Source organism: Xenopus tropicalis, chromosome 3, assembly GCF_000004195.4.
Source record: "Xenopus tropicalis strain Nigerian chromosome 3, UCB_Xtro_10.0, whole genome shotgun sequence".
NCBI classification, from domain to species: Eukaryota; Metazoa; Chordata; class Amphibia; order Anura; family Pipidae; genus Xenopus; species Xenopus tropicalis.
The window spans coordinates 92,308,082-92,325,631 of NC_030679.2; the positions used below are offsets into that span (position 1 = coordinate 92,308,082).

A 17,550-nucleotide genomic window follows, 5' to 3' on the forward strand; every position below is an offset into this window, starting at 1 on the left:
AATCCAGATGGGAGATCTGGAGATGCATTCTTCAAGATTTGAACTTACAATGGCCTTTGCTGGTGCTCTTATATTTTAAAATAAGTACCACATACATTTTTATTAAACTGTATTTTTAGAGACGGTGTGCATCTAATATACTGGAGCCACACTTTAAACTGAGAAATATATATTTTTAAATCCGTTTTGAACCCACAATTCCCACATGACCTAAAACTGCCAAACCCACTCTTCCGGCGCAGTGCTGCCAATGCTACAACACAATGCAAGGTGTTTTCAACCATATGGTCAAATGACTGCAAGACTAAATGATACAAGATACAGGACAGATGCTTTATATAGTTTCTTGCACTTGATAACCTTTATGTTCAACTAATAACTAATACTGTTGAACAATATTTTGATTAGAGCTGTACAAAACAGGAAAATAGTAACACATGCAGTAACACACACACAAGTGCAACTTTAAGATGTGGCCCTGCTATCAAGATTTTACAGTCTAGAGGAGTGGCAGCTACAGTGTTAAAATAGTGGCTGGTATGTCATGAATCACATCCAAATAAACAGCTAGACAGGGTAATTTTGAATAGCTGGCATCTTGGGAATAGGAGGCATGACAAGGATTCTTTGTATACATGTAATATTTACAGCAGGAGTATACAGCAAGCAGTATAGTAGTTACAAGGAGCTGTGTGAGTTGGGTTTGTATGATGAAATTCTTTACTGCCATAGAAGGATCACCAAAAGAGATTTTAATGGGCCCTCTGACAGTGCAATATAATTTTTTTAGTGTTCAGAGCTCTGAAAAGGCAAAGAACAGCTTTATATGGTCTATCCTGTGGCTGAAGGAATGTGAAATGGGCTTTAGGGGCTGTCAGTGTTTAATAGTCTTACTTACAGACTGAAAAAAGCTTTTAATGTCTTTTTTATTTCTTTCTGAGATTCTAACGTAATATACATATTGTTTGAGTATATTGGAAGTAACAGTTGCTACATGACTTTGCCATCGTTAGTCATTTCAAAGACCATGAGCTATACTTATGTTCCGTGCAGCATCTATTGTGACATGATTCTCTGGGGCCCCAGCACCTCCCTGTGTACTAAGATTTGAAATATCTTGTTTGGAATAATATACATGCAAATTGACTCAATCCTTACAAGAAATAGATCTAATTTTGTAAGAAAAGTGAACTACATCTGGATTAAGACATTTATGTATAGGCTGCAAGCTTGTTTTTGTTCTCTACTAATGTTACACAGGGCAAATGGGGGAGGGGGGGAGCAAAGGACCCAGTGGGGTGGCCCTGCCTTGGATAGAATTTCTGTTCGAGCTGCCTGTTACTTGAACTGTGGGTGTCAGAATAGGCCACTGCTCTGTAATGTATACTGCAGACCACAGCTCACTTTACCACTTTCTTACAGCCTCTGTAGAGTAGATATGTCTCAGATGCTTGCAATGAATCAAATCCATTTTATCAGTAGCACTTAAAGGCATATTATACCCAGCCTGTTTTCATTATAACCTGTTTTCATTATAATAGAAAACAGGTTTTTAACTGTGTTTTGGTAAGGAACAATAGGGCATTTAACTGGCTTTTAGTGCTGAGTATGTCAGGCAAATGTAATCCTGTATACCACAAAAATATGGTTGTATGTCTCTTAGGGCTCTGGCACACGGGGAGATAAGTTGCCCGTGCCAAATCTCCCTGTTCGTGGGCGACTAATCTCCCCGAGTTGCCATCACCTGCCATCCCACCGGTGAAAGTGTAAGTCGCCGGTGGGATGGCACACGGCAAATCGCAGAAAAAGCCTCGCGAGGCAACTTCGGCAATTTGCCGAAATCGCACCGCCGCGTGTGCCATCTTACACTTTCGCCGGTGGGCTGGCAGGCGATGGCAACTCGGGGAGATTAGTCGCCCGCGAACAGGGAGTTTTGTCGCGGGCGACTAATCTCCCCGTGTGCCAGAGCCCTTAAGCGTCAACATTCTCTGCTCAGCAAACTTGATAAGTCTCTATAGGCAACATTTATACAGTATTTAGGTAATATAACCACTGAGAGGAGGACTGGGTGAAACATAGTATTCATGTTCACAGCCTGGCAGCTAACACTGATGTCACACACACACACACAGCGGCTGAACAGTGCCCAGAAACACCTCTTGCTGTTTTGCATTGATTGGGGAACACCTGAAAGCTCATTTAAGTCAATGGTAAGTGTGCGGAAGTGATCTGGGTGCTTTTCAGCCAGCTAAAATCTCTCCTTATGTAGTGCAGTAAATGTTAAAGTGCTGCTGGCTGCCAAGAATCTAATTAAATAATAGACGTGTGTCATAATGTATCATCTAACAAGTGTGTTTTTGTTGGTTTTATTAATTGGGCATGGTCTGTTTGGTGCCTTAGGGCTCTGGCACATGGGGAGATTAGTCGCCCGCGACAAATCTCCCGTGTCTCAGGCGACTAATCTCCCCGAGTCGCCATCACCTGCCATCCCACCAGCGAAAGTGTAAGTCGCCGTTGGGATGGCACATGCGGCTGCACAATTTCAGTGAGATCGCGCAAGTTGCCTCGAGAGGAAACTTGCGCAATCTCACTGAAATCGCGCCGCCACGTATGCCATCCCACCGGCGATTTACATTTTTGCCGGTGGGATGGCAATCCAGGAGATTAGTCGCCCGAGACACGGGAGATTTGTCGCAGGCGACTAATCTCCCCGTGTGCCAGAGCCCTTAATGCAGATGAGAATTCAGCTGTGTAATTGCAATCAGGTTCTAAACCATTGAATGCATGGTAGTGGAAATTGGGAGAGATATCCTGAATGTCTTTAGTTCTTATCTTAGGCTAATGCCACACAAAACATATGGTGCATATTTTTGGCAAGCCGAAAAACAGTTGCAGAGAATACGCGCCATACACTTGAAACTCCCCCTACCTGGGGTAGGGCTCGGGTGTAGGCACATGTAGCCGATATCCGCATAAAAGCACGAGACTTTGCATTGTCTTGCGTTTTTATGCGGGTATCAGCTACATGTACCGATATCCGCATAAAGTTTCAAGTGTATGGTGCGTATTCTCAGCAAGCCTTATTTGCCTTAAGGCTAATGTCACACAGAGCGTTTTCTCGGCACAGGTAGGAGGATTATACAGTAGCAGGGCGTATACTCATCAAGAGGTTTTTGGCTTGCTGAGAATACACTTTGTGTGACATAAGTCTTAGTTAATGCTGTCTTTTCTTGTTCTGTCACCATTTACATTATTTTGAAGGCTACGAAGCGTATGGCACATTTTCAGCAAGCCGAAAAACACTTGCCGAGAATACGCTCCATACGCTTAAAAATGCCCCTCCCTGTGCCTGCACCTGAATGAACTGAATACGCTCTGGTGCAGGCACAAATAGCTGATATCCACGGAAAATATGAAGTCCCCGTGTCGCATCAGCTATTCAACCTAAAAAAAAAAAATAACTATCCAACTATTACTTTTAATTTTTCATTTTCTACCATGTATTATGGGGAAGCATGTACAAAAAAACCTACTGTTCTGATCAGGTAGAAGTGACTGCTATACTTGCTGCCGCTGCCTTCCCCGCCAGTTCTAACATTCAGAAGTAATTGGCATTTAATAACTGTAAAATGACAATGGCTCTTCTCTCATGAAGCAATTACCTACAGAAATTATTGGCCTTTCATTGTCTGAAGAGCAATCCAGCACTTGAGATGATGACAGTTTCACGGTCTAGAACCATCTCACTGGACATATTATCTGTCTGAGACAAATAAATGTTGTTGCAATAAAGCAATCCTTATTTTTTGCTTGTTTTTTTGGAACAAATTTCTTTTGCAACTGTAAAGGTATATCTTTTGCCAGTATTAGATATATGTATTAGGTATAACCCTGTAGTACTTGGTGAATTCATTAGTGGTTCATGCTGACAGAACACTACCAGGATCCATTACCTTCACCAGATATACAGAGAGATGTATGTTCAGAATATTGCCTTAAAATACAATTATACATGTTTCTATATACATATAAATGTTCTGTTCCTATATCTTCGATGGCTTGTCTGCTGGGACAACACACAATACATTTTGGTTTTGTCAGTGGAGATTCTTAAAATAAGTTTTGCAGAGAGGGGTTAATGGCCTATGGGATCTGCGGTCTGTTAAAAATTTGCATATTCAACATCCTCACCATTACTTGCTTCCCTACTTCTTATGCTTCATCAATTTTCTCCTTGGTGCATTGAAATATTTCATAATTAATAATGTGAACATTTATGGGCTTTGCTATAACACACTATACCTCTCCACTGCTTATTTAGAGCTTTGCTGTTATACTGTAGAGCGAAGTAAGTACTTTTCCAGTAATCAAATGAGAAATATTATATATTTTTTGTAAGTTCTAATTAGTTTGGATTGTTCTGGTACCTACTAACATCGTGTATAGACTTGCTAATAGCCATACATCTGTAAATGTAGCTTTTGGTTTCCCATACAACCAACATGAGGCACAAGAATGTCCCCAGGAGATAGTGACTAGTGGAGAGAAGACAGACGCCGCCCCCCTGCTGAGGAACTTCAAGATGTATTCTTTACATAAAGGTCAGAGTGCTTCTCTGCTCTGTTATTCCACCCCCTGCACCCCTCTACATTAGGCAGTGTATTAAATGTTTACAGCCCAGTATCACATAGCAACATATGCCACAAAGGCTGTAAAAACAAGCTGCTACTTATTGTTACTGTCAATAAACTTTGTCTTCCCAGTAAGCAAGGACACATTTAACAAATTCAGGTTCGTTTAAAATCGGAAAATGAATAACTGTTAAGTATTAAAGCAGCTCAATAACCCTTTATCCCTGTATATTGGCTACTTTTGTGGAAAATATGGCACCACAGCAAATGAGCTTTGGATATAGAATGTCAAATGTTGGCATGCCTTCGATCTGAATATTGACATAAGGCAGGAACTAATGTAGACAGCACCAAGTGCTTGGTTGGGCACGGTGTGAGATGCACGCTTCAGCCAGCGGAATGAGTGTGTGCTGATGACACTGGAGTAGTGTGCAGTAACTGGCGTATTGCTTTAGAGTAATTGCCTTCACTTACACAATGCCTGTCCCTTGCCATTAACATGTATTTATAGGTTCTGTTTGCTGTTCAATTATTACATTCTGTACTATTACAAATACCTGCAGTGTATCCCTGGGCACAGTCATGGTTTCTGAACTATTTTAGCCTGTCTGTAGAATTTTCTCTGTGTATACTGAGCCAATTTCTGTTCGCTATTTATTGTGCAAAGTGTATGAGGCTAAATAATTTACAGTAAATGTAATTAGTGCATTGTACATTCTTCAAGGTTGAAATATATAACCGGATAGTATAGTAATTTGGTGTTTGAACACAAAAACAATAATTTTATTGTTATTGACTACAGAGTGCCTTGTTTCTCGCTGATCCATACAGTTATATCAGTCCTAACACCTCTCCTTGCTGGTTAACCAGTCATTCTCCCTCCCTTTCTCTCCACAAGCACGCATACCCATACTCTGCCTGAAGCTCCTTAGTAATGCAACTTGCTGAGCCCTTGGTAACCATAGAAACGGGTGGCATGGGACTCCAAGCTGCCTTCCCCCCTTCTATTATGTACGTCTGAGGAGGGGTCATGTGATTTGTGGTGTGTAGCTGGTAGCAGGGGGGCTTTCATTGTGCTTGGGGATGGGTATGCAACAGCTCTTTGATGAATGGGGGGGTGGAGGTTTGCTGACACATTATGCAAGGGTAAGAAGCATCATTTATCACTAGAAATAAACCGGTCCTGCTGGGTCCTTGCATTATATTTATTTACATGCCCTTTTTTGTAGTGCAATTTTGCATGAATCAAGGAAGAACACAATGCCATTTAATCTTTTATCAGTTTTTTTTTTTAAGTTGAAATGACTGGAAACCTGCCAAGCTGACAGAGAAAAGTTTACATTGTACTCATTAGAATATGTGGCTTGCTGAGCAAGCATGTATGTGAGTAGTAATGGCTGGGATAACAGAGGGTTAACTGAGGTCATATGACAAAAGCCTGCAGTAGGGGTTCTGGGAATTTTCCTTTCATAGCCTACTTGTAAGCCTTGATAATATAGTTGGGGGGAAGTTGGTTGGATGCAATTACACAGTGCTGAGTTAGAGAAAAAGGTATTGATTTCAGTTACACACTAGTAGACAATTCAGAATTTTTGTGTAATCTTTGTGTGTTTGTGTGCATCTTTGAAATTCTCCCGCATCTTCCATGACTAGAGGTAATACCTGTATAAATTTCCACACTACACGGGGAACCGTTTTCTTTTAGGGTTGTTACGGTTTCTGGCCTTTCCCGGATATATTTCTGAAAAATACTTATGTGACCATAGTATATATATATATATATATATGTATGTATGAATGTATATTTTCATTTCAACAGGGGCTCATTAAAGTAATATAATTAAATAAAGAATACAGTTGCATTTAAGATTAAGAGCCCCATAGAGCTTAGTAGGAGTAATATTCTTATTCCACAGTCCAATATATGTCTATAGAAACACATACACAGCAGTATTATGCATTTTATTGAACTCCCATTTCTTGGCAAGAGCTCAGTTAGATTGGATCACAATGAGCAATTATTAGAAACATCAGATCATCTTGTCACTACTTTGATAAAGTATAACAATTGTTCCTTTGAATAAACAGTTAGATGAATTTCGATGCAAATTAATTTAATTCAGATTTGCCTTTTGTTCTGCATAATATCAATAGCGAGCAAAAAATGGTTCCATTACTTCTGCAGGAAGCCATCTGGATAATTACAGTGAACTACAGTTGAAAGTGGAAAAGGTAATAACAAGAAAGGCATTTCAGCTAATAAATCACAAACTCTCTTGTACTCCAGTGAGAAATGGACAACTATTGTTGCCCTGCACTGTTCCCATGTGGCGCTCGGTATTTAGATCGTGATTGGCTAAGGCAAAGTATAGTGTATGCTCCAGCCATTATTTTGATTAAGCAGTATGTCTAATATTACTTAGGTGGGTTATTTGCAATTAGATGGAATTACCCTAAATGAAAAAGCACACTAATATGTCTCTGTGAAAACACTTTTACCTTGGCTTTCGAAGAACTTCCCATGTGGCCTGACATTTACAAATTTTAGAATATACCATGTATAGTATATAAAACAGTAGTACAATAGAGGAGAATAGATACTGTGCTTTACCATGTAAAATAATAAATATCTCAAATATTGAGATATATGGACACATTTTCAAAATGGTTTATATACTTCAATACAGTACAATACATTCACTCACAAAAAAAAAAAAAAAGTTCCAGAGCATTTGGCTTGTAGTTGTGACGGCCTAGAGATATATCTGTGAACTTCTGTAGACAGCTATTCCGTGATCTTACAGTAAAACCTCAATTTTATATACCCTGATTTTAAAGAGGACCTGTCACCCTAAGAAATAATTTGAAATTATTTTCTATTATATTGTTAAGTAAAACAAACTTCACTTACACTATATAAGTAATATAAATCTGGTTTCCTTCAGTCCTGGAATTACACAATAACAACAGGCAGGTGCCATTTTGTGGGCACTGTTATTAAGTCAAGCTTTGTATCACCCCAAACTCTTGTGTATGTGCCAGAATGGGGGGCCAGATGCCCAGGCCCATGCACTGGCTACACAATTAGATGGTGAGGAGGGAGGGAGAAAGTGAGAGCTGAATTGAAAGTTAAAGTACTTGTCTACCCCGCCTCTATGCCTAAGGCATAGAGGCGGGGCAGGCAATATATGATTGACAGCTGGGATTTTTAAATGCCTTTATAATGGGCTTGAATGTGTTAAGAAATGAATTTGTATTTACATTGTTCCCGGATTTTCCACCATTTGTGCACCATTTTTTCTGGTGCCCTGAAAAATGTAAATTGAGTGAGGTGGAACAAAATAAGTCCAAAAGTTCTAGCAGTGAATCAAACTGCCCTCCTATACACCTACTTGTGAACAAACAATTGTTTCTTAAAATGTAAAAATGGAATAATTGTCAGGCCTGCAATTGTGAGACAAGTCAAACGGTTATTGCAAAACACAAGTGGGTTACCATTTGCACAACCAAACTGTCATACCATTTGTTTAGTAGCAGCATTTATTTATACAGCACAAAGAATAACTTGCATTATGGAAAAAGGGATACAACTGTTGCATGGGTGTTTTTTTTTTTTTTTTTTTGCAGAGTTCATTGATTGCATGTCGCTAAAATTTGCCCACATTTCAATTTTTAGTGACACCACATGTGTGTGGAATTATACCACCAAGTTGCTTTACTCACTATCCAAGGTCATTGCTTTGGTAGCAAAGAAGTGAAGTTGACCATACAGTGGCTTCCCTTGTATGTATTTGTATATTGTGTAATTCAGGTTTCTATGGGGATTCCAGTGCCCCATCTACCAGCTGAAAAGACACTTCCTCAGATAAGATATTGAGTTTTATTAGTTAAACTGCTATCTGATAGGACCTCAGGGCAGTTTGCCAAAGCGGTCACCCCCTCCAAGTGCCACTTATATCCAAGTAGTCTTAGGGCTGTGACACGGGGAGATTAGTTGCGCCGCGACAAATCTCCCCACAATGCCAACCCCGTGGCTAGAATGTAAATCGCCGTTGGGATGGCATACACGGTGCAGTGCTTTGCTGAAGTCGCTGGAGTTTTCTCTGAAGGCAAGTCTGGTGAAAACCAACTCGCCATGTTTTGGCATGGGTGGTTAATGTAAGAATTGGTAGCTTTTAGAGGTTAACTTGAACAAATAGATTTTAAAGAAAAGCTGTGCCATCAAACTAAGGGCTAGTAGTGCAGTGTTTTGTAGCTGCAGCAAATGGTAGAGTTGGTGGGAAGAAAAAGTGTCATTAAATAAGACGTTACACTAGAGTCTAAATATGGTGTGATACAGATATAACCACCAGTCAACAAAGGGCTGTTGCACTAGGGATGTCTCTGGTCCATCAATTATTTACATTTATTTATAAAGCACCAATATATTCCGCAGCGCTGTACAATAGGTGGGTTACATACATTGGACATACAGGGTAACATATAAAGCAATCAATAACCGATACAAGAGGTGAAGAGAGCCCTGCCCAAAAGAGCTTACAATCTACAAGGAGAAAGGGTTGAGACACGAGGTGTGGGAATGGGCGTGACAGAGTTGTGAGAGGTGTGGCACGGGTTTTGCTTTTAGCGGCACACTGAGGTTATGTTAAACTAGATTAGGGTAAGCTTCTCTAAATAAATGTGTTTTTAGTGATCTCTTGAAGGCAGAGAGATTGGGAGAAAGTCTTATAATTTTGGGGGGGGGGGGGGGGGCAGCCCTTGCAAAGTCTTGAATGCGAGCGTGTGAGGAGGAAATGATAGTAGTTGAGGAGCAGGTCAGTAGAGGAGCGTAACAAGCGGGTTGGATGGTACCTAGAGATAAGTTCAGAGATGTAGGGTGGGGCAGAGTTATGAACTGCTTTGAATGTGAGAGTCATTAGTTTGAATTTTATCCTGGATGGTAGGGGAAGCCAGTGCAGGGATTGGCAGAGTGGCATGGCAGAGGAGGAGCGGTTGGAGAGGTGTATGAGCCTGGCAGCAGTATTCATTATGGACTGGAAAGGGGACAGTCTTTGGAGGGGAAGACCAATTAATAGGGGGTTACAGTGGTCCAGGCGAGAGATTATAAGAGTGAATAAGAATTTTGGCAACATCTTGGGTGATAAATGATCGTATTTTTGAAATATTTCTTAGGTGAAAGTGACATGATTTGATAAGTGACTGGATATGAGGAGTGAAGGACAGGGCAGAATCAAGGATAAGCCCAAGGCTCCGGGCCTGGGAAGATGGGGTGATGGTGGAATTGTTAACCGTTATAGATACCTCAGGAACAATGTGGGCGTTGGATGTGGGAAAGAGAACAATTCAGTCTTAGAGAGGTTTAATTTAAGGTAATGTTGGAACATCCAGTGGAGATAGCGGACAGGCAGGAAGAGACACGAGTTAGAAGCTCTGGGTTCAGATTAGGAGAGGAAAGATAGATCTGAGTATCATCAGCATAGAGGTGGTACTGAAAGCCAAAAGAATTGATTAATTTGCCAAAACGAGGAGGTATAGAGAGAAAATAGTAAGGGGCCCAGGACAGAGCCTTGAGGAACCCCGACAGAATGAGGCAGGGGAGAAGACAATTCCCCATTGTAAGAGACACTGAAGGATCGATATGAGATGAAAACCAGGATAAGGTAGTGTCACGAAGGCCAAGAGAGCGGAGAGTCTGGAGGAGAAGAGGGTGATCCACAGTGTCAAAAGCAGCAGAGAGATCGAGAAGTATTAGTAGCGAGTAGTGTTTTTTGGCTTTAGCCAAAAGGAGGTCATTTGTTAGTCGGGTTAGAGCAGTTTTGGTGAAGTGTTGTTAGTAGAGATGCACCGAATTCAGGATTCAGCCTTTTTTCAGCAGGATTTGAATTCAGCTGAATTGATGCCTCTGGCCAAACCAAATCCTTAAAATCATTGACTTTTTGTCACATAAACATGGAAGTTGAAAATTTTCACCGCGCGAAGCATGTGGTTCTCTTTAACCCTTCCTTACCCTTATTTGCATATGCAAACCAGGATTCAGTTCGTTATTGGGCCGAATCTTTTTTTGGATCCTAAAATAGTGATGCTTCCCTAGTTGACCCCTTTAAAGGAAAACTATACCCCCAAGCATTGTAGGTCTCTAAAAAAATATATTGTATAAACCAGCTCATATGTAAAATGCTTCATCTAAACAAACCATTTTCAAATAAATATACTTTTTTAGTAGTATGTGCTATTGGGTAATCCTAAATAGAAATTTGGCATTTTAAAAATTAAGGGCTGCCTCCTGTGATCATAGGATTCAATTAATGGAGTTTTCTGTCTTTTGCTCCCACACATTATTTCCTGTCATGTGATCTCTGAGGGAGCACACAGATCAAGGGAAACAATGTAAATGGGCAATATTTACTAATTATATATATACCAGTTTGGCAAGATTCTTTAATAGGTCACTAAACATAATATAAACTATCTGTTGGTTAAGTGGGTAAGTATTTATTCTGGGGTGTAGTTTACCTTTAAAGCAGTCTTGTTTATTCTTATTCATATAGGTCTAGTCTAGTGTCTGCCATATAAGATAGTGGACTTGTGACAGATTGGTGTCCCATGATCCAATTTCTTGTTGTGAGCATTTATTAATAATTTTGAGGCAAACCAGTTCACATAGAATGGTAACACTACACGTGAGTTGTAAAAAATTTTTTTTTTTTAAATTTCTTCATCTCTTCTCTTGCTGTTTACACATCTTTATTATAATATTTGCATACCCAATGGTACAGTGATGCTGGTGATTAACAGATAATCAATGAAAACATTATGCAGCATAGCTATCCTTTGCATCCATATTGATTGCATGTATATGGCAAATGCTAAGCTGTGGCAAAGTATCATAGATATTATATATAGAGTGACTGCTCTAGACTAGTGCTGATATTCTATTGAGGACAACTGTTCTTTATTTTAACTGTAAACCCCTTTTATTTAGTGTTGAGCGTTTTATTTCCATTCTCTTGTCACATCATGATCTCTTACTGGAAGGCTTGTTTCTATACTCTATATTTCATTACTCACATGTCTGTAGAGGTGAGTGTGAAAGATTCATATTTCTAATAGGCAGTGCAGTCATAAATAGAGATTTTACCAGGTGTAATAGTGTAATACGATGGACAAATCAATTGGCTACATTTCCTACCAGTTGGTTGCTTTCTATCATGCTACTTTAAAATCTGGAGACTTTGATGCTGCTTGTCCTATTTAAGGAGAATTGATTATGTGACATGTAGCAGTGTGACGGCTCTTCTCCAGGATTCATCACACTGCTGTCAAGCTGTTTAAAGAAAGTGTTCAGGAAGAGGAGGGGGAGTGCGGGACACGCTCTGTCTGCCCTTATGGAGACATGTTACGGAAGAACCGCTGAGTGAGCTGTTCTTCTCCACGGGGAGAGGTGAGCTGGCACTGTGCTTTCTTGCCATCCTCCCTCTATTTCTTTTGCATTGCTTACAAAGTGCTATCTAGATTCTTTTTCTCCTGCTGCCTAGCAGATGGTAAAAATGCCAAGAGTGATTTTAACCACCCCTTCTGCATACTATCTAGGAAAAAGGTTTGTGTTTGGGACTGGCATTGCCAAAGCAGCTGAAACTGTAGTTCAAGGCTAAACTTTCCACATGGCATTTGTCATCTGGAACGCATTTTTATAGCTATTGTTCATTTGTTGCAGATAAAGTGTCTGAATGCACAATTTAGTAGAAGGGACTCTGTTTATCCTGTTGGTCCTGTTAAAGTCACCAAATTTTGTCAGCAGGTACTCCACAAGCTTAAAGCTGGCCATACACATATTTTGTACAATTTTCAGACCTTTTGTGAGCTCAGAATTATCGTCCCGCTAATTTTCGTCTGTCATTTAGTCGATTGGCCAGGTTAGAAAATTCCAGCCACATAATGCACATGTATTGTGTATCTGGCGATATCTTTGGGGGACCTGCAATGGAAGTCACTTTCGTACAATTGGTGTCTGCCAACTATTTCATGTTCAGATCATCCTCTGATTTATATTTTAATGACTTTTTCCTACAATTTCAGTCAGAATGTTAGTTTTAGATCTTTGCATTTAAACGTACGACCAATGTCTGAACTGAAGAAGACTAAGAAGACTATAGCCATCTTAACATTAGAAGCAATTCTGTTGTGTGCAAATCATCACAATATATATAAGCTGAGGCAGAATTCTGCATTTATGTAACTAAGCAGACTGTAATCTTCTTTTTTTCTTTTTTTTTTTTCATAGGCTCAGGATTCAGAACCTTTACACCCTTTTATTTCCTGACGGAGCCAGTGGACACAGTGACTTTGCGGGGTTTTGCTGCAGTACTAAACTGCTCTGCTTATGCGGATCCAACGCCGAAGATTGAATGGAAAAAGGATGGGACATTTTTGAATCTTGTGTCTGATGATCGCCGCAGGCTCTTACCAGATGGGTCATTGCTTATAACAAGTGTCGTGCACTCAAAGCACAACAAGCCAGATGAAGGCATCTACCAGTGTGTGGCCACTGTAGAAAGTCTGGGAAGCATAGTCAGCCGCACTGCCCGACTCTCTGTTGCAGGTGAGAATTATCTTAACATTTGTGGTGACATGATAAGGGGCAGTAATGCTCTGTGCATGTTGATCTGATTTGTTAAAATGCTCTGTGTATGTTTTAAATTACTTCATAAACAACTAAGCTATAACTGGGCCATCAATGAATTATGGTTTTAATATGAAATTGATTTGGTCACTATTGGCAGCTGCACTTATACAATTTAGTACCTATTGTTATAAAATCTGCACCTTGTGTTTGTGGTTCCATCAAGGTGTGTAAACCAATAAATTAAACCTGGGACTATAACTATTTACAATTCTTTTAATCACTAAGCAAGATACAGGTACAGCTTTGTCTCAAACACAAGGGGGGGGGGGGGTAAATTTACAATACAGCAAGCAGTATGCAAAGTGCAAAAAAATAAAATTGCCACAATCATCACTGCATGATGCATTGAGGAATGGCTGCAGTGCCCTTCTGTCCTTTTCTGAGTGCAGAGACCTGCATCATGCCCCCTAAATTGAGTGGTCCTAGAAAGATGGGGGCGTAGGTCTCCACCTCCCCTCCCCCCTAACTTCCACATTATTCAGATGTGCAAGTTAGGGAGTATCAGGAGGCAGAGCCTGCATTGGGTCTCTGTCCTTACAGCCTGCCCAAACACAGAAAACCCCATGATATAAATTGGTGTAAAGTTTGTTCCCTGAACACATTTTAGTTTACATTAACTTTCTGTTTTAAGTGGAGATATTCATGGTTTTAAAGAGGTTTTGCTAGACAGGCTTGACTTAACAGCTTTGTTGGAAGGCCCAGAGTGTCAGTAACTCTGTCTATATCTCACTGTCTATGCATAAATTGGCATATGCTAATTAGCATTCAGAAGGGTTAAATGATAGGGGGAAAAAATTCACTGCGAACGCCAATTTTAAACCCTTCCTGATTCTAATTAGCATATTCTAATCAAGATTCGGCAGAATCCGTCAGAGTGGGTTCGGGGGTTCAGCCGAACCCAAAAAAGTTTGGTGCATCCCTAATTCTAACAGTCTCTGTCATATGCACAGCAGGAGAGGGAGATAGCCAATCACAGCTTTGCACTCACAAGCAAGACATGCTTCAGTTCCCTATCAGGTCTGCCTAGCTGCTGATTGGTTCCTGTCCTACAGCACAGTGTACTGAGAGCCGACGGCTCCCCTGCGCATCCAGAGAATTCAGCCAGCAGGAAGTAGAGCAGATGGACAGGAATACTGGGTTTTGGTGGAATTTCTCAATAAATCAGTCCGAAACACACATTTTTTAGGCGCTATATTTAGAGTATAACTTACTGGTACATGCTTAATTTTTTATATGATATGTCTCCTTTAAAACCAAAAGATCAGTGTAAATTGCAAACATTCAAAATGCATTGACTCATTTTTTTGGGTTTATATCCCATTTAAGGACAGAGATAGCTGCTCCTCCTGACGCTGCACTCCTTGTGCTGCTGGGGCAGACCACTGCTTACCTTGGGGTGCAAGGTCTTACTTAAGGAGGGCTAAGTTGTGTTTATTAGCAATCTGGCGCTTGTACCCTGGGATATACACTGCTCAAAAAAAAATAAAGGGAACACAAAAATAAAACATCCTAGATCTGAATGACTGCAATATTCTTATTAAATACTTCGTTCTTTACATAGTTGAATGCGCTGACAACAAAATCACACAATTATCAGTGGAAATCAAATTTATCAACCCATGGAGGTCTGGATTTGGATTCACACTCAAAATTAAAGTGGAAAAAAACACTACAGGCTGATCCAGCTTTGATGTAATGTCCTTAAAACAAGTCAAAATGAAGCTCGGTAGTGTGTGTGGCCTCCACGTGCCTGTATAGCCTTCCCTACAATGCCTGGGCATGCTCCAGATGAGGTGGTGGATGGTCTCCTAAGGGATCTCCTCCCAGACCTGGACTAAAGCATCCACCAACTCCTGGACAGTCTGTGGTGCAATGTGGCGTTGGTGGATGGAGTGAGACATGATGTCCCAGATGTGCTCAGTTGGATTCAGGTCTGGGGAGCGGGCGGGCCAGTCCATAGCATCAATGCCTTTCATCTGTGAAGAGAAGGGCACCAGTGGCGAATTTGCCAATCTTGGTGTTCTCTGGCAAATGCCAAACGTCCTGCACGGTGTTGGGCTGTAAGCACAACCCCCACCTGTGGACATCGGGCCCTCATACCACCCTCATGGAGTCTGTTTCTGACCGTTTGAGCAGGCACATGCACATTTGAGGCCCGCTGGAGGTCATTTTGCAGGGCTCTGGCAGTGCTTCTCCTGTTCCTCCTTGTACAAAGGCGGAGGTAGCAGTCTTTCTGCTGGGTTGTTGCCCTCCTACGGCCTCCTCCAAGTCTCTTGATGTACTGGCCTGTCTCCTGGTAGCGCCTCAATGCTCTGGACACTATGCTGACAGACACAGCAAACCTTCTTGCCACAGCTCGCATTGATGTGCTATCCTGGATGAGCTGCACTACCTGAGCCATTTGTGTGGGTTGTAGACTCCGTCTCATGCTACCACTAGAGGGAAAGCACCTGCGGTATTAAAAAGTGACCAAAACATCAGCCAGAAAGCATAGGAACTGAGACGTGGTCTGTGGTCACCACCTGCACAACCACTCCTTTATTGGGGATGTCTTGCTAATTGCCTATAATTTCCACCTGTTGTCTATTCCATTTGCACAACGACATGTGAAATTGATTGTCAATCAGTGTTGCTACCTAAGTGGACAGTTTGATTTCACAGAAGTGTGATTGACTTGGAGTTACATTGTGTTGTTTAAGTGTTCCCTTTATTTTTTTTGAGCAGTGTAGTAAACAGCTCCTTAAGTATTTGTTATATATTTGTTTAAACGTACAAACATATCTGCCCTTCTTAATTTTCTTTTGAAGGCATTTGTATTTTGAACTTATGGGCTCTTGTGTCAACAAGGGTCAAAACAAGTTCCAGATGTTTCAGGTTTTTATTTCAATTTGAATGCCATCTTCTACAATTACAAATTTCTCCATTCTGCATTTGCATTGCTAGGATGATCATATATAGCAGTGTTTTTATATGGAGTACTATTTAATGGACACTGATTTCACCTCATGCATACAGGAGCAACTATGTTATATTCTTACGTACAGTAAGTACAGGATGATAACTATATATATTTTGGGGGATGGAGAAGGTTTGGTGGTCTTTGATTATCACCTTTGTCATCATTAGAGCTATTGTGCCTGCCTCTAATTAATTTGATATTTAGGTTGTCATTTTGTGGTCAGAAAATAATCTGCTCGTAGCTTACTCCTCTAGGGGTACTGGTACACAGGTAGATTTGTTGCCCACGAGCAGCATATCTGCCAAAAATGTAGTCCTTTTCACTTACCTTTGTTTCACCACAAGTAAAACATATTACTCTGGGTGAAGTGAAAAGGAAAGGATTTTCAGGAAATCTGTCGGCAACGGTAGCACAAATTTACCATGGGAATCAAACTTCTGTGTGTGCCGATACCCTTAAAGGAAGTAGGTTCTACATTGGCCACTTAGCACTGCACATGTAACCATGTGCAGAGTAGACATCACTCTTTTACCTCCTCTTAATTTAAAAAGTGTTCCAGGTAACTCATTAGAAGGTTTTGCCAAACTATTACTTCTAATTTATATAATTTTCAGGCAAGTATGTAGAAAATGAATGCTAAATGGCATTCTTTAATGGCCCCAAATACAGTTACCTTTACAAGCTTTTGAAACTTAGGTACAGTTTGTTTACTTGCAAAGAGAACTCTGTAAGGCTTGAAAGTGTTATTACAACTACATTTTGTTTCAATAAAGAGCATCATTCATCTTACAGCATTCTGATACTCTATGTGAACCTTCCTTTCAAGAAAAGTCCTACAGAGCTACACACAATATTACTTCTGTCATTTTTAAAAAAAAATATTCTACTAAGAGTATGCAGGAAAAGTGACTAATAAAAAGTAAAGAGAAACCACTTTTTCAAATGAATGATGGTCAGCAATATTGCCTATGATTTAGAGCCACAAATAATAAACAGTATTTGTGCAAAAACAGAAGCATCTCTTGACAAATTGAATGTTTCCATTAATCTCTATCTATAGAGTCATTGTTTTGACTTCTGTGAGTATGAACAAAATTTTCATGAAAAATTATTATTTACTGACTTTTAATGGATTGGAATGAAAAAAAAAAAAAAGGGACTGACTTGCAAAAGTGTGGCCAGCCATGCAGACAGCACTTTTTAGCATCTTTTCAGAAATAATATTTTTCAAATGCTTTAAATACCCAGTGAAAGTTGGGACTGCGCAAGGTCCAGTT

General features: G+C 40.3%; 1 protein-coding gene across 9 annotated transcripts in view; it reads left to right on the forward strand.

Annotated features, from left to right (window-relative positions):
* neo1 (neogenin 1) overlaps window positions 1-17,550 on the forward strand; it is an 87,572-nt gene that overhangs the window by 32,186 nt on the left and 37,836 nt on the right. For all 9 annotated transcript variants that reach the window (XM_012966148.3, XM_012966151.3, XM_012966143.3 and 6 more), the window contains 1 exon segment: window positions 12,913-13,230. In XM_012966148.3, the coding sequence (XP_012821602.1) occupies window positions 12,913-13,230 (318 nt within the window).